A 16,282-nucleotide genomic window follows, 5' to 3' on the forward strand; every position below is an offset into this window, starting at 1 on the left:
GCCAATGGGTGTGGGAGCAAGAGCAGAGAAGTCTTTGATGGGCATGGAGTGAGGCAGTGGTGGGTTAATGGTTGGACTTGATGATCGTAAAGGCCTCTTACAATCAAATGATTCTGTGATTCTATGATGCTCATCAAGGGTTATTGATGGTAAAAATGGTCAGCAATCACAAACAAAAAAGGAGGTCTTTCAATGGTTGATTTTTCCAGAGCAATAAACATGAAAAGCCTGTCTACCTTTTGAGATATTAGAAATCAGACATGAGAAAACTCTTCTAATTTGGTCCCAGAGTTACTTGTTGTCTCAGCTATTTACATAACACATCCCTGATTCAGAGAGATACAAAAAATCTGTCAACAGGACAAGGGATGATGAGTTTAAAATGGAAAAAGGGAGATCTAGACTAGAGAGAAGGGGAAAATGTTTTACACCGAGGATGGTGAGGCTGCAGAGGTTGCCCAGGGAGGTAGTAGATGTCCCCTCCTGGAATCATTCCAGGTCAGGTTATCTGGGGCTCTGAGCAACCTGCTCCAGTTGAAGATGTCCTTGCTGACTGCAGGGGGGGTGGATTAGATGACCTTAAAAGTCCCTTCTCACCCAACCAGTCTATGATTCTATGAAAAATACATCTCAAACTGCTCACCCCCCATTTTTTCCACATCATCACCAAGTCTGAGTTGTAGCTCTATGGAAAAAGCTTAAAACTCAATACAATGTCCAGGACCAGCCTCTTCAGGAGTATTGGTGGCAACTGTAAGAGACACTTTACATCTGCTTGCATCCCCAGCAGTGCTCCCAACCAGGTAAAACAACAGGATCTCACTTCAACCAACCTGACCTTTAACATTAAAGGGTGGAGAAGAGGAGGAGTTAGGCTGATACATTCCATTCTTCAAAGGTGAATGCCATCAAATGGTGGTCCCAACCTTGTGGAGCTTAGAGAGGTGATTTGCAGGTACCTCATTAACTGTGTGTCACTAACCCATGAAGAATATTATCTCTTAATCCTACTGACTGGAAATTATTAACAAATTTAATAATTGCAATGATGAACCCAAAAGAAAGGCATGAGAGAGCTCTTCTGAAACCCATTACATGAAAAGTTAAATTCATTAGGATGCAGTCATTTAAGGACTATGAGAAGCTTAAGGGACCATAGATGCTTCATGGCTCACACATCAGACAAGCAAGCATGAAATCAGCTTTCAGCAGGTGTCAAAGAAGAAATGAACTCTGAAAGCATCTTCAGTGTTTTATAAAGTGGCACTGTTTGCTGTCTAATGCAATTGTGAGATCGAAGACGTCTCTTGACTCCTTCATATAATCATGGAATGGTTTGGATTGGAAGGGATCTTTAAAGGTCACCTAGTCCAAACCCCATACAGTCAGCAGGGGCATCTGCAACTAGAGCAGAGCCCCAGACAAACTGACCTGGAACGGTTTCAGGGATGCAGCATCTTCCACCTCTTTGGCCAGCCGGGGACAGGGTCTTAGCATAAACGATTTCTTTCTTCTGTTTAGTCTGAATCTCCCTTTTTCAGTTTAAATCAACCACCTGTTGTGCTGTCATAACTGGCCCTGTGCAGAAGTCTGCCCCCAGCTTTCCTGTAAGTACTGAAAGGCTACAGTAAGGTCTCCCCTGAGCTTTCTCTTCTCCAGGCTGCCTAAGCCCAACTCTCAGCCCATCCTCACAGGAGTGGGGTTCCAGCCCTTTTATTAGTTTTGTGGCCTCCTCTGCATACACCCCAAGAGGTTCATGTCCTTCTTGTGCTAAGTAAGGTTGCCTTTACATTTGAGGACAGAAGGCTGAAAAGCCTGACATGAACTTCAAAACAACACAAAAAACCAACTGGCAACATCACAGCAAACACCCCTCCGTACGCCTGTGAAGAGCGATCTCCAGGCCTGTTATTTCCCAGCAGATTTATGTGCTCTCACAGCTCACTGTGTCCACAGGCTCCTTACCTGCTCCTTCTTCACCGGTGTGCTGTGAGCTGCTACGGCCGAGAACTGCTCAAGAGCCTTTTGATGCTCTTCACTTGGTGGCTGCTGCTGCTGGTCCTGTGGCTGGGTCTCGGCTGCCCCTTGCTGTGTAGGGTTCTCCTGCTGATCCTGCTCTTTATCCTTGGATTCCGAGTCTGATCCCGATTCTGTGGTCATGGTTGGTGATTCTGTAAATCAAGAAGAGCAGATCTACTGAGTGCAGTCCCCTAGACGGTAACCTGGGATTACTAAATGGAGAATCATCAAGCCCAAAGTTTTAGTCTTAGTCTGCTCAGCCTTTAAAGATACAGTGGCCCAATGAGGATCCCCAGGAAAGCTTCAGAGGTGCAAAAGGCCAGGTCTAAATGCATCCATACTCTAAGGCACATTGCCATAAGATCTTATTCTACAGATATTCAGACTTCATATTCATAGAATGGTTTGGATTGGAAGGGACCATTAAAGCTCATCTAGTCCAACCACCCTGCACTCAGCAGGGACATTTTTGTCTAGGGCAGGTTCCTCTCAGCCCCATCCAACTTCATCTGGAATGTTCACAAGGATAGGCATTCTACCACATCTTTGGGCAACCTGGGACAGGGTCTCACCCCCCTCACGGTAAACAATTTCTTCCTTCTCTCTAGTCTGAATCTCCCTCTTTTAGTTTCAAACATCACTCCTTGTCCTGTAACAACAGGCCCTGCTCAAAAGTCTGTTTCCAGCTTTCTGATCAGCCCCTTGAATTACTGAAAGGCTGTAAGAAGGTCTCCCTAGAGCCTCTTCTTCTCCAAGCTGAACAACTTCAACTCTCTCAGCCTGTCCTCAGAGCAGAGGTGTTCCAGGCCTCCCAGTTTTGTTCAGTATCTTTATCAATGACTCAGTCCATTAAAACAGTGTAACATCTTGAAGAAAGTTCATGTGCTTGAGGACCCTAAATCAAACACAATTCACTGCAGTTTGGGTTTCTAAATTAGGTGGAAACTTCTGAAAACATTGAGTCTGTTGTTCTCACAATGAAGTCAAGTCTTCCAAGCAACATATGACCTAGAAACATCTGGGGTGAGGCCACCAACATCAGGTACAAGTGTTCTTCAGCCCAGTTATATCACAGAATCACAGAATGATAGGGCTTGGAAGGGACCTCTGGAAACCATCCAGTGCAACCTCCTTTCCTGCTTGAATTTAGCCAGGCCTCTGTAATTTCTTTCTGTGTGTGAAAGCATCCAAAAGAGAATAAACATTTCCACTGAATTGTTCTAAGTGTTAGAATTATCATAAAGGGAGTCTGACATTCCACAAATGTGAGTAGTTTCTGTTTGAACCAAACTTTGTCCAGCACTAAAACAAAATGAAAACCACAGAATAACAAAATATAACTGGTTGGAAAAGACCTCCAAGATATCCAGTCCAACCCTTAACCCAGCACTAAAGGGTCAACACTAAACCATGTGCCTAAGTGCCAGGTCTACACCCTGTTTGAACTCCTCCACGGACAGTGCCTCCACTGCCCTGGACAGACCATTCAGATGCTTGAGAACCCTTTCAGAGTATTTCCTAACATCCAGCCTGAACCTCCCCTGGTTCAGCTTGTAGCCATTTCCTCTGGTCCTGTTGCCTGTCATCAAGAAGAAGGGGCTGGACCTCTCCTTGCTCCAACTACCCTTCAGGCAGTTGTAGAGAGCAATGAAGTCTCCCCTCAGCCTCCTCTTCTCCAGGATGAACAACCTCAAAGTCCTAGCAATATTCACCACCAATCTTCACTCTTTCAATTAAACAGCACTGTTACAGAAATGTGTTTGGCACCCAACCCTCAAACTCCATACCAGCTTTAACGCTTTACAAAAATACTGTGATTTTGTATCAAAACAAGGGTTTGAAGCAGCAGGCTCTGTGCCAGTTGAGCAGAGCATGCTTTCATGTTTGTTACTCATACGTTCTCAGACCTCGTGATCCTCTCCTTCAGCATCTTGCTTTGAAGTCACTCAAAACCAAACCCTTCTGCTGCAGCCTATTTCTGTTCACCAAGGGGCTGTGATTGTGTTAACCTGGTAACCATAGCTACTGTGTCAGAACACCCAGTCCCACACAACATACATCTGCTCATTCATCTGTTGGGCTACCACGAGAACTCTTCACATACTCCACAGTATTTACTCGGAGGAGCAGGCTTATGAAAGATCACAACACAAAGCAGAAGCCTTTTGGTACTTAAATGTGCAATAAGATTGACAAAAAGTGTTTAAAATGAGGCCAGATTCACAGATTGCACTGGGTTAGAGGGGAGCCTCAAATGTCATCTTGTCCAATCCCCCTGCTCACTGAGCAGGGGCACCTCCAACTACATCAGGCTAGCCAGGGCCATATTGAGTCTGATCTTGAATGTCTCCAGGGATGGGGCCTCAACCATATTCCTAGGCAACCTGTTCCAGTATTTTATCATCCTCATTGTAAAGAACTTCCTCCTTATGTCCAACCTAAATCCACCCTGCTCTAGTTTCAAGCCATTGCCCCTTGTCCTATTACTACAAGCCCTTCTAAAAAGTCCTTCCCTAGTCTTCTTATAGGTCCCCTTCAGATACTGAAATGTAGCTATAAGGTCCCCTGGAGCCTTCTCTATGCTGAACAGTGCTCCAGCAGGTCATTGGAATGGGCTGCCTGGGGAGGTGGTGGAGTCACCATCATTGAAGGTGTTCAGGAGGAGACTTGATGGGGTGCTTGGTGCCATGGCTTAGTTGTTTAGGTGGGTTGGATTGGTTGATGGGTTGGACGCGATGATCTTGAAGGTCTCTTCCAACCTGGTGTATTCTATGTATTTCCCTCTTGTGCTGGGGGTCTCATAGTACTCCAGGTGAGGTCTCATCCACAGCAGAGTGGCAGAATCTCCTCTCTCAATCTGCCAGCCACACTGGTTTTGATGCAGCCCAGGGTGCAATTTGCCTTCTGGGCTGCAAGTGCACATCGTTGGCTAATGTCCAGCTTCTCACCCACCAGTACCCCCAAGTTCTTTTCTGCAGGTCTGCTCTCAACTTCATCTCCTCCCAGCCTGTATTGATATTGAGGGTTGCCCCAACCCAGATGTAGTGCCTTGCACTTCACCTTATTGAAACCCATAAAGTTCTCCTGCATGCACTCGTCCAGCCTGTCCAAGTCACTCTGGATGGCATCAGCCATACCGCTCAGCTTGGTATCATGTGCAAACCCATTGAGGGTGCACTCAATCTCACTGTCTGTATCATTGATGAAGACATTGAACAGCACTGGTCCCAGTATGGACCCTTGAGGGACACCACTTGTCACCCATCTCCATCTGGAAATCAAGCCATTCACCACTACCATTTGAATGTTATTATCCAACCCATTCCTTACCCACTGCACAGTCCACCCATCAAATCCATATCTCTCCAGTTTAGTGAGAAGGCTGTTGTGGGGAACTGTGTCAAAGGATTTACAAAAGTCCAGATAGATGACACCTATTCATCCCTTGTCCACTGATGCAGTTACAGCATTGTAGAAAGCCACTAGTTTGGTCAGGCAGGATCTACTCTTGGTGAAGCCTTAATGGCCCTGAGAGTCTCCAAAGACAAGAACATTGAGTTGTAGCATTTTTCTGGAAAATGTCAAGGGAGATTCTCCTGTCCCTCTACTCTGCCCTAGTGAGGCCTTGTCTAAAGTATTGTAGCCAGTCCTGGGCTCCCTAGTTCAGGAGAAACAGGGAACTACCGGAGAGAGTCCAACGAAAGACTACAAGGATGATTAAGGAAATGGAACATCTCTGCGAGGAGGAAAGGCTGAAAGACCTGGGGCTGTTTAGCCTGGAGAAGAGCAGCCTGAGAGGGGATTTTCTCAATGATGGTCAAGAGCTAAAGGGTAGAGTGCAAGAGGATTGGGCCAGACTCTTTTCAGTGGTGCCCAGTGAGAGTACAAGGGGCAACGGGCACAAAGTGGAACCCAGGAGGTTCCATCTGAACATGAGGAGATAAGGCCTCACCAGTGCCAAGTGCAGGAGGGTGATCATTGTCCTAGTCCTGCTGGGAAAGCAGCGACAGAAACAGCTGTTCAGAAACAACCCAAGTCCATTGAGGCATTAATCTATACAGGGCCAGATTACCTGTTGGTAGGAATGAACAGTCTGTCTTCCTTCAGATGCCACCACCACATCTCTGGAAGCTCCTTTTGCACCATTATGGCTTCTCTCCTAATGAACATTTGTATCTTGGCTGATTGTGAGCTAAATTAGCCCCATAAAACACAGCTTTATGAAGCATGAGGTGAAAACATGATTTCTTTTTCCTGCCAGTTATCACTTTGCATCTCAAGGAACAACAGAGGGGGTTCTGCACTTCTGGGATACTCCCTCCTGAAGAAGAGCTGTGCAATGCCACGAGCTACTCCCTGGTGCTGGTTTTCTCTGCAGTTACACGAGTCCTCGCTTGCTCTGAGAGTGCTTTGTGAGAAAACTTCTTGTGCATTATCAAACCTTTTAGGGGAAGCAATTCCCTGGAGACAATATTCCTTTATTAGTCAGAGAGCAGATGGAATCCATCAACTCAAGGTCACCCATTTCCACATGCCTTGTTTCTCTATGCTTACTAATGTGTTTAATAACAAATACCCAGAACAGAACACCACGGATGTGAAACTGTTATCTTACAGTAAATAGGGGCAAAGCAAACACAGTCCAAGTCCAACTCCTCACATGTGCCTCAGATGATGGTATTAAGGTTTACCTCATTTCATCTAGGTTGGAAATACCTTAATACATCCCTTCATATGGTGGCATCTCGCAATATAGTCATGCCTGGGAACCTACTACAGACTCTTCAAACAGTGCCTAAGATGTTTACTCATCCCAGATCTTTATTTTAATGCATAAGCATGAAGGGCAGATATATAATAGAACTGATCATTGACAAGAGACACAATGACTTTGAGTCCAAACAAGAACAACAAAGCTGGGGAGGGGTCTAGAGCACAGGTCTTGTGAGGAGCAGCTGACAGAACTGGGGTTGTTGAGCCTGAAGACAAAGAGACTGTGGAAAGAGCTTCTGGTTCTCTACAACTCCCTGAAAGGAGGTTTGAGCCAGGTGGAGGTTGGTATCTTCTCCCAAGGAACAAGTTGCACCAGGAGAGGTTTAGGTTGGAGACTAACAATTTCTTCCCCAAAAGGGTTGTCAAGGCTTGGAACAGGCTGCCCACAGAAGTGGTGGAATCACCATTCCTGGAATTGCTAGAAAAAAGCCATGTAGATGTGGTGCTGAGGGACATGGTTTAACCTGGCAGTGCTAGGTTAATGGTTGGACTCAATAATTTTGGAGATCTTTCCAGCCTTAATATTTCCATGATTCTATGACCATTCTAGATCAAGACTGTAAGAGATAATGGTATCTGAACATCTTAACCTCAAACTTTTAACATCACTTGTATGCAGCAAAGCTGACAGAACAGCTCATGGTGTCCACATTTTTGTCAAACAGATTTCATTGGGTGAGAATATCTTCTTTTATTGGTTTGCTTCCTGTACTTGGCTATGGGGCAAAATCACAACCACAGAACGGTTTGGATTGGAAGGGACCTTAAAGCTCATCTAGTCCAACCTTCCTGACTTCTAATGAGAATTTCAGCACAGGAAGAAAGAAATCACTGAAGTTCCTTCAGCTTTTCCTGTTGCCAGCAGGAACCCTTGTATCAAATTCCTCTTCCCAGCAAACAGACTAATGAAAAGGAACTCAGAACAACACCTTACACACATGAGGTAATACTCCACAAGCCAGATGTGCTCTTGGACAGTTCACTTTTGGCTCCCAACCCCGTATTCAAAGATTCCAAATGATTAGCTGCATCTAAACTTAACACTGATGCTGCTAAGACTGGAGAGTCTAAGGCAAAAAAAGACACTTCAACTACAGAATTCAATCAAAATGAAAATAAAGACTTTTCATTAAGAGAAAAAGCCAAGAGACAGCTTTTTTCATCTACTCCTCCAAAATTAAGTTAAAACTGGATGTGAATAGCTTAAAAAATGTTTGAGTGCTGCAGGAGAATAATTAAGGGAAGATAATTATTAATATATTATAAGGTGTTAAAACACAGCTTAAAAAACCCTGACTGACATCTTCTATGGTCATTTCTATTAGAGCAAATCACAGAAAATGTGAATATTTTCAGACCCTTAACTTACACAAAGTAAAGATATTAGACTGATGAACCTGCAAACCACTTGAGCAAAAAAAATGCATCCTAAAATCTTACAGAATTCCCTTGATACCTACAGCTACCAACATAGTGCCCCTTGGGAAATCACCACTCCCAGTACCAGTTACTATGGATTTAAAGCACATGATTTCCTTTACACCATAGGGGAGCCACAATCATGTTCCCCTGCATTAACAGTTCTCTAAGTAAAGTCCAGGTTGTGTCACCTAGTCCCCTCCAGCAAGTGACAGTCACAATGTACTGTATATATTCATATATTAAAGAACTCCAGCATGATGGGCGTTGGAAAGGACCACCGAGGATCATCTAGTCCAACCCCCCTGCTAAAGCAGGATCACCCACAGCAGGTTGCCCAGGATCACAATGTCCAGGTGGGTTTGGAATCTCTCCAGGGAATGAGACTCCACAACCTCTCTGGGCAGCCTGCTCCAGGGCTCTATCACCCTCACAGCAAAGAAGTTGCTCCTCATGTTCAGAGGATATCTCCTGGATTCCAGTTTGTGCCTCTTGCCCCTTGTCTGTAATTGGGCACCACTGACAAGAGTCTGGCCCCATCCTCTTCACTCTTGCTGAGCACTGCGATCTCTTATCAGTCTGCTGTTTTTCAGCCTAAACTGCCTCAGGTCTTCCAGCTTTCCCTCCTCACAGAGATGCTCCAGTCCCCTCAGCATCTTTGCAGCCTCCAGTGGCCTCTCTCCAGTAGATCCTTGTCTCTTTTGAACTGGGGAGCCCAGAACTGGAGCCAGAACGCCAAATGTGGGCCTCACCAGAGCAGTGGGGAGTGGGCGCAGAACCTCCTTCAACCTGCTGGTCACGCTCTTTTCAGTGCACTCCAAGAGACAATTTGCCTTCTTGGCCACAGGGGCACATTGCTGATGATGGTGAACTTGCCCACCAGCACTCCCAGGTCCTTCTCCTTGTAGATGCTTTCCAGCAGCTGAACCTCTCATCCATACTGGTGCAGGGAGTTATTCCTCCCCAGGCAACAAAGCTGGCGAAGGATCTAGAGTACAAATCTTGTGAGGAGCAGCTGACAGAACAGGGTTTGTTGAGTCTGAATGAAAGAAGGCTGAGGGGAGACCTTCTGGATCTCTACAGCTCCCTGAAAGGAGGTTGGAGCCAAGTGGGGATCAGTCTCTCTTTCCAAGGAACAAGAGACAGGGCAAGAGGAAACAGCCTCAAGTTGCACCAGGGGAGATTTAAGTTGAACATGAAGAACAAATTTTTCCCTCGAAGGCTTGTCAAGTCCTGGCAGAGGGTGCCCAGGACAGTGGTAGTCTTCCCATCCCTGGAGGGATTGGAAAGCCATGGGGATGTGGTGCTGAGGCACATGGTTTACCAGCAGACTTGGTAGTGTTTGGCTAATGGTTGGAATGGTTGGACTTGATCTTAAGAGTCTTTTCCAACCTAAATGATTATGTGATTCTAATGAAGCCTCCTGTTCTCTAGAGCACAGGCCGCCTGGGTTGTACCTAGCAACCAAATTCACAGCTAACTGACAGTAGAACCCTCAGTTCAATTAACCCAGCAGGCATTAATAAACCTTTATTTATATATAAACACATGCCAGTGGAAATACCTCCTGTATTCAGCACACGGAAATCACATTAGAGAAGAAATTGCTAATTAATTCAAAATAAATTCTGATGCAATGACAAAACAAAATGGAACCAAACATAATTAAAGGAGCCATACACAGCCACCAACCATTTCCTGTAATGCACAGATTAATGATTCACATTCAAATGCTGCTTTGATCTCACTAATTCTCTTTGTGGCAACTTCTCCTTTATGGTAATTTTCGAAGACTATGACGAATCCCTGCCAAGGTCCAAATTTGGAAGTTATGCAGCAAAATAATGATCCCATACTACTAAGAAGAAAAAAAAAGTTCCACATAATGAGAGACATTTATTCAACAACAGTGAGATGATGATGTGATGATGGGAAGAGCATATGGGGGAGAATATGGCGCTATAAGCAGCAGCAGAAATGCCAGGATACGTCTCACGAAGACGCGCCAGAACGCTGATTTCCTGGGCTTGAAGTACAAACTGTTGTCATCAAACTGCTCCAAGTCTCAGCTCAATTTGTTCCAATTGGGTTCCTCATCAAGAAAACAACCATTTTTTGTTGATCACAGATTAGTAGGGGTTAGAAGGAACTTCTGGAGAACATCTAGTCCAGCCCTCCTGCTACAGAAGGGTCACCGACAGCAGTTTACTTAGGATGACAATGTCCAGGTGGGTTTGGAATCTCTCCAGAGAAGGAGATTCCACAACCTCTCTGGGCAGCCTGCTCCAGGCCTCCAGCATCCTCACAGAAAATAAAATCATCCTCAAGTTTAGGAGTGAGGTTCAACTAGACCAGACTAGAGGTTAGACTAGACGTAGAGGTCCTTTCCAATCCCCACGATGCTGGGATTCTATGTTAGTAAGCAACAAGGAAGAAAGGCTTGCTGGAGGTGTTGCAACACATAGCCTGAGTTACAGTACTTGTTTGATCTATGAAGGTGTGTGATATGGATTTCTTTAAAGATCTTTGATGAATATGAAAGAAAGAAAAATGGAGGCAACACAAGAAGAAGGAGATAAGAGGAGAAACCTTAAACTCAACAGACATACCCTTCAGAGGGGACCAAAAGGCAACAGGAGATTTGCATTACCTGTAGGTTAGGTCAGTGGTTACACTCAGTGATCTTAGAGGTCTTTCCAACCAAAACAATTCTATGATTTTATTTAAGGACCCAAAATTCACCTGTCTCAGGCTTGCAAGCACCACTCTGATACCACTAAAAGAAAATGCAGCTCAGTGTTTCTGGAGAGATTATCCTCTGCCCCAGCAAGCATGGGGATGGGAACTATCAAGAGCTTTTAAATGACCCAGTTGGGAATACATCAAGAAGGGACCCAAGGACACACAACACTGGGATGAACATAAAAGCCCACCATCAACATTACAGGAGAAATGAAGATGAGGATGCAAAGTGACTTAGGAAATGAGGCAAAGAATGAGACGAGTCTAAAAATATATGAGAAGGAAACCCATGGCCTGACACTGAACACAGGAAAGGCTGAATTATTCAGAGCCTCATTCCACAGCAGCCAGCTGGGAGCAGCTACTTGCGGCATCTTCCACCTGACGTGCAGGATGTGCAGGTGCAGGCTGGAAGAAGTAAAGGATGACAGAGCAAACACATCAGGAACCAGCTGGTTTGAGGTCTGCAGGAACCACTGGAAATCACAGAATCATGGAATGGTTTGGGTTGGAAGGGACCTTAAATGCTCATCTACTCCAACCTGCCTTGCAATCAGCAGGGACATCTGCAACTAGAGCAGGTTGTGCAGAGCCCCAAACAATCTGACCTGGAATGGTGCCAGGGATGGGGCATCTACCACCTTGCTGGGCAACCTGGGACAGGGTTTCACCACCCTCACTGTAAACAATTTCTTCCTTCTATCTAGTCTGAATCTCCTTCATTTATTTAAAAGACATCACCCCTTGTCCTATCACAACAGGCCCTGCTCAAATGTCTGTCCCCAGCTTTCTGACTGGCTCCCTTAAGAACTGAAAGGCAACAAGAAGCTCTCCCTGGAGATTTCTTTTCTCCAGGCTGAGCAACCTCAATTCTCTCAGCCTGTCCTCGGAGCAGAGGGGCTCCATCCCTTGCATCAGTGTTGTGGCCTCCTCTGGCCCTGCTCCAACAGTTCTATGTCTCTCCTGTGCTGAGGATTCCAGAGCTGGACCAAACATGGCAGGTGGGGTCTCAGCAAGGAAATGTCTCTACAGTGCTTGAGGAACTACCAACAATCATCTCTAAACCATTAACCACTGCCTGGGAGGTGCCAGAAAGGTGAGGTAAGGACTAAAAAAATGTGAAGACCCAAGACAGCACCTGGTCTTGCAAAAGCCAGAAATCCCAGTGTACCTCTAATAGCAGAGCAGTGACTGGAGCACACACTGCAACAGGACTCCTAATTCTGTACAAATAATGAGATTAGAAAAAACCAACAAAAAGCCACAAACCAACACCTAAACAAACAGCCAGCAGGGCTATCTCCAAAAGTCACCTCAAAGTGCTGTAATGTCTCTCACGTTCTCTCTGACAGGGCATCTGTCCCAGCTGATAAGAAGAAAGTGGAGCAGGTGACAGAGCCTATCTTTAGAAAGGCTTTTAAAACAGCCCTGCATGACTTTTTAATGAGTGAGACTCAGAAATTGTTTAAATTATTAAAAGAAGAAGAAAAACCTTAAAAATAAATGATACACAAGTGATTAAAAGCCCAAAGCTGAAGCCTACAAAGGTCCCAGCAGCAGGAAGACAAAGCTTGAGAATTAGTGATTTGAGGAATCACAGCCCTCGGAGCACCAGTGAAGGAAGGGAGAGTGTCCAATCTGTACTCAGCATCCCACCAAGGAAGTTGTTGGAATACTCACCAGGCTTGGAGGAGAGAAAATCAGTCTGAACAGAAAACCCACATATATGCTAATATCTGACCTTACAGGAATCTAGTCAGATTCACTGCTCCTGAAGATTGAAGAAACATGTGGACACAGCACTTTGGGACATGGTTTAATGGCCGTGGTGGTCTTAGGTTGATGGTTGGACTTGATGAACTTAGAGGTCTTTTCCAATTGTGGTGGGTACAGCTTCTTGCAGACAGAAAGCAATCAAGAGTTTGTTAACAGTGGAGCAGGAACTTGGTGAGCACCAAGTATCCCTCTCAACTTGGTAATGGTGAGGCCACACATCAAATACTGGATTCAGTTTCGGGTTCCTCATTTGAAGAAGGACATTGAGGTGCTGGAGCAGGTCCAAAGAGCAACAAAGCTGGCGAAGGGCCTTGAACACAAGTCCTGTGAGGAACAGCTGTGGGAGCTGGGGCTGTTTAGTCTTTGGAAGGGGAGTCTGAAGGAAGACCTTATCACCCTCTACAACTACTTCAAAGGAGGCTGGAGTGAGTGGGGGTCAGTCTCCTCTCCCATGTAATAAGTGACAGGACAAGAGGAAACGGTCTCAATTTGTGCCAAGGGAGGTTCAGGTTTGGTGTTAGGAAAAATTTCTTCATGGAAAGGGTCATCAAGCCCTGGAGCAGGCTGCCCAGGGAGGTGGTAGAGTCACCATTCCTGGAGGAATTTCAAAGACACATGGAAGTGGTGCTGAGGGACATGGTTTAGTGGCAGTAGCTTAGCAGTAGTCTGGGATTGCAACCTCTAGGTGAGTGGTTGGACTTGATGATCTCAAAGGTCTCTTCCAACCTCAACAGTTCTATTGTTCTAAGTGGGATCTGGAGAAGACAGTTGACCTGCTTTGATCCCCTTAACCTGTCACAAGGGAGAATCAACAACACTCAAAAAGAGGTTATCTACAGCTGTGTGGAACCACCACCGGTAACTTACAGCATCAGTAAAATTCTGTTTGCTACTTTATAAAGAAATTAAATTGTTGCTTTTTCTGCCCCTTCCACTTGGGTTGGAAACCCTGACTTCACAAAATGGACATGCTTGCTTCTGCTTCAGAACACCTGACTGCACAGGAGAATGTTTTATTTGCTGTTTAGCTTTCACTTCTGTGACTTGGTGAAACTACCTAGCTTTGTTTTGCTCTCTTGAAGGCAGCTTCCCACAGCAATAAAACCCAGAATCACCAGGACTTCTGTTGTCTGCACAAAAGCCTTGTGAGGACTATCACTGACCAGGTTCCATAAAGACACCAGATCACCTTTTGGAGGCTGTATCACTTAGAGCACCCCAAAATTATACTAATGTCTGAAAATCATAGGATCACAAAATCATTTAAGTTGAAAGAGACCTTCAAGATCACCAAGTCCAACCATTAACCCATCACTGCCAGGTCACCACTAAACCACGTCCCTCAGCACTACATCTCCAGAGCTTTTCAGTCCCTCCAAGGATAGGGACTGCACCACTGCCCTGGACAGCCTGTTCCAGGCCTTGACAACTCTTTAGGGGAAGAAATTGTTCTTCACTTCCAGTCTAAATCTTCCCTGGTGCAACCTGAGGCCATTTCCTTGTGTCCTATTGCTCCTTCCTTGGGAGAAGAGACCAACCTCCACCTTGCTACAACCTCTTTTCAGGGAGTTGTAGAGAATAAGAAGGTCTCCCTTCAGCCTCCTTTTCTCCAGGCTCAACAACCCCAGTTCTCTCAGCTGCTCCTAACAAGACCTGTGCTCCAGACCCTTCACCAGCTTCATTGCCGTTATTGGATGTGGTCCAGCACTTCAAAGACCTTCTTGTAGTGACATTAAAGTTCACATTCTCTTTTATTGAGCAGAAAACGGAGTGAATCACAGTATTTCTTTAAATGGGTTCCATGAGCTGCTGATCCATGGCTGCTGAGCTCCATTATCACGCTACCCTCAGGTCATAATACTGTTAACACTTGTGAACAATGTTTTCTGTGTCATATGATACCTAAGTAGATCCTGCTCCAGTGCTCTTAGCTGGTAACCTGACTAACCTCACTGAATCATACAGGGGTTTGGGTGGGAAGGAAGCTTTAAAAGTCATCTAGTCCAACCCCCCCTGCAGTCAGCAGGGACATCTGCAACTAGAACAGGTTGCTCAGAGCCCCAAACAAGCTGACCTGGAATGGTTCCAGGGCCAGGACATCTACCACCTCTCTGGGCAACCTGGGACAGGGTCTCACCAACCTCACCGAAAAAATGTCTTCCTTCTCTCTAGCATGAACCTCTCCCTTTCACTTTCACCCCATTATCCCTTGTCCTGTTACAAAATGCAGTTGAACATATCCCCCCCAAAAGTTAAGAGCACACACTGACAGCCTCAAATCCACCAGCTGTTGCTATGTTGGATGCAAACCAAGACCTGCAGATGGTGTGGGAGCAGAGACTTCTAGGAACAAATCAGTTGTAGTGGAAATGCACGGACAACAAGAACATTCAGGGCAGAGTCAGGCATCTGCAGAGTAGAGCAGAATCACTTAAAAAATCACTGAGCAAGCAGAACTCTCTCCAGGCTTCAGTTACTCTTCAGTTATGTGTTCTCAGAGCAGTTTCAGCTGTGTGCTTTCACAGCACAGCAAAGCTTCTTTACGTGCTGCCCCCATGCACAGCAATTAACACTGGGGGGTCCTCCGCATGGTGAACTCCACAAGGAATTAAGAGCAACCCTCTCTACCTTAACATCCCAATAAAGACAAAAACTTCCACCATCTATGCAGCTACCCATAAAATAATGCAACAGTTAGGCTGGCAAAGACCTTTGTAGTCATCAAGTCCAACAGCATAGCCAGCACCGCCACCAAACCATGACCCTCAGCACCACATCTCCGTGGCTTTCCAATCCCTCCAGGGATGGGGACTCCATCACTGCCCCAGGTAGCTCTTCCAGAGCTTGACAACCCCCTGGGGGAAGAAATTTTTCCTCATGTCCAACCTAAACCTTCCCTGGTGGAAATCAAGACCATTTCCCCTTATCCTCTCACTTGTTCCTAAGTAGATCAGACCAATCCCCACCTGGCTTCAACCTCCTTTCAGAAGTTGGAGACTGAGAAGGTCTTCCTTCAGCCTTGCTTTCTCCACACCCAACAACCCCAGCTCCCCCTCCCTGAGCTGGGGTACAAGAGGATGGGGTCAGACACTTTCCAGTGGTACCCAGGGCAGGACAACAGGCAACAGGAACACGTTGGAACACAGGAGGCTCCATTTGAACAGGAGGAAAAACTTAATAAAAGAAGTGTGAGGGTGCTGGAGCCCTGAAGCAGGCTGCACAGAGGCTACGGAGTCTCCTTCTCTGGAGAGATTCCAAACTTGCCTTGGACATTGTGATCCTGGGCAAGCTGCTGTGGATGACCCTGCTTTAGCAGGGGATTGCACTAGATGATCTCCAGAGGTCCCTTCCAGCCCTCACCATATTGAGATTCTGAGTGGTTCTGCATGCAAAATGCACCTTATTTATATTCTACATGGTAGTGTGAGGGGAGAAAAAAGGGAACTGCCTTGCTCCTTATCAGAAGGATTTGCCCACAAAGGCATTTATTTAGAATTTCAAAGTTTAACTTATCAAACAATCTTGGTATCTCACAGCACAATTCAGCCTTCTC

General features: G+C 45.7%; 1 protein-coding gene across 22 annotated transcripts in view; it reads right to left on the bottom strand.

The window, feature by feature from the left end:
• The window catches only part of EPB41L3 (erythrocyte membrane protein band 4.1 like 3), a 109,692-nt gene that overhangs the window by 71,299 nt on the left and 22,111 nt on the right, over positions 1-16,282 (bottom strand). For all 22 annotated transcript variants that reach the window (XM_054164136.1, XM_054164137.1, XM_054164138.1 and 19 more), the window contains exon 2: positions 1,966-2,171. In XM_054164136.1, coding sequence (XP_054020111.1) covers positions 1,966-2,160 — 195 coding nt within the window. In that variant the 5' untranslated portion in view covers positions 2,161-2,171. The remainder of the gene's footprint in view (positions 1-1,965; positions 2,172-16,282) is intronic.

This window comes from Dryobates pubescens, chromosome 9 (genome assembly GCF_014839835.1).
Source record: "Dryobates pubescens isolate bDryPub1 chromosome 9, bDryPub1.pri, whole genome shotgun sequence".
Classification (NCBI taxonomy): Eukaryota; Metazoa; Chordata; class Aves; order Piciformes; family Picidae; genus Dryobates; species Dryobates pubescens.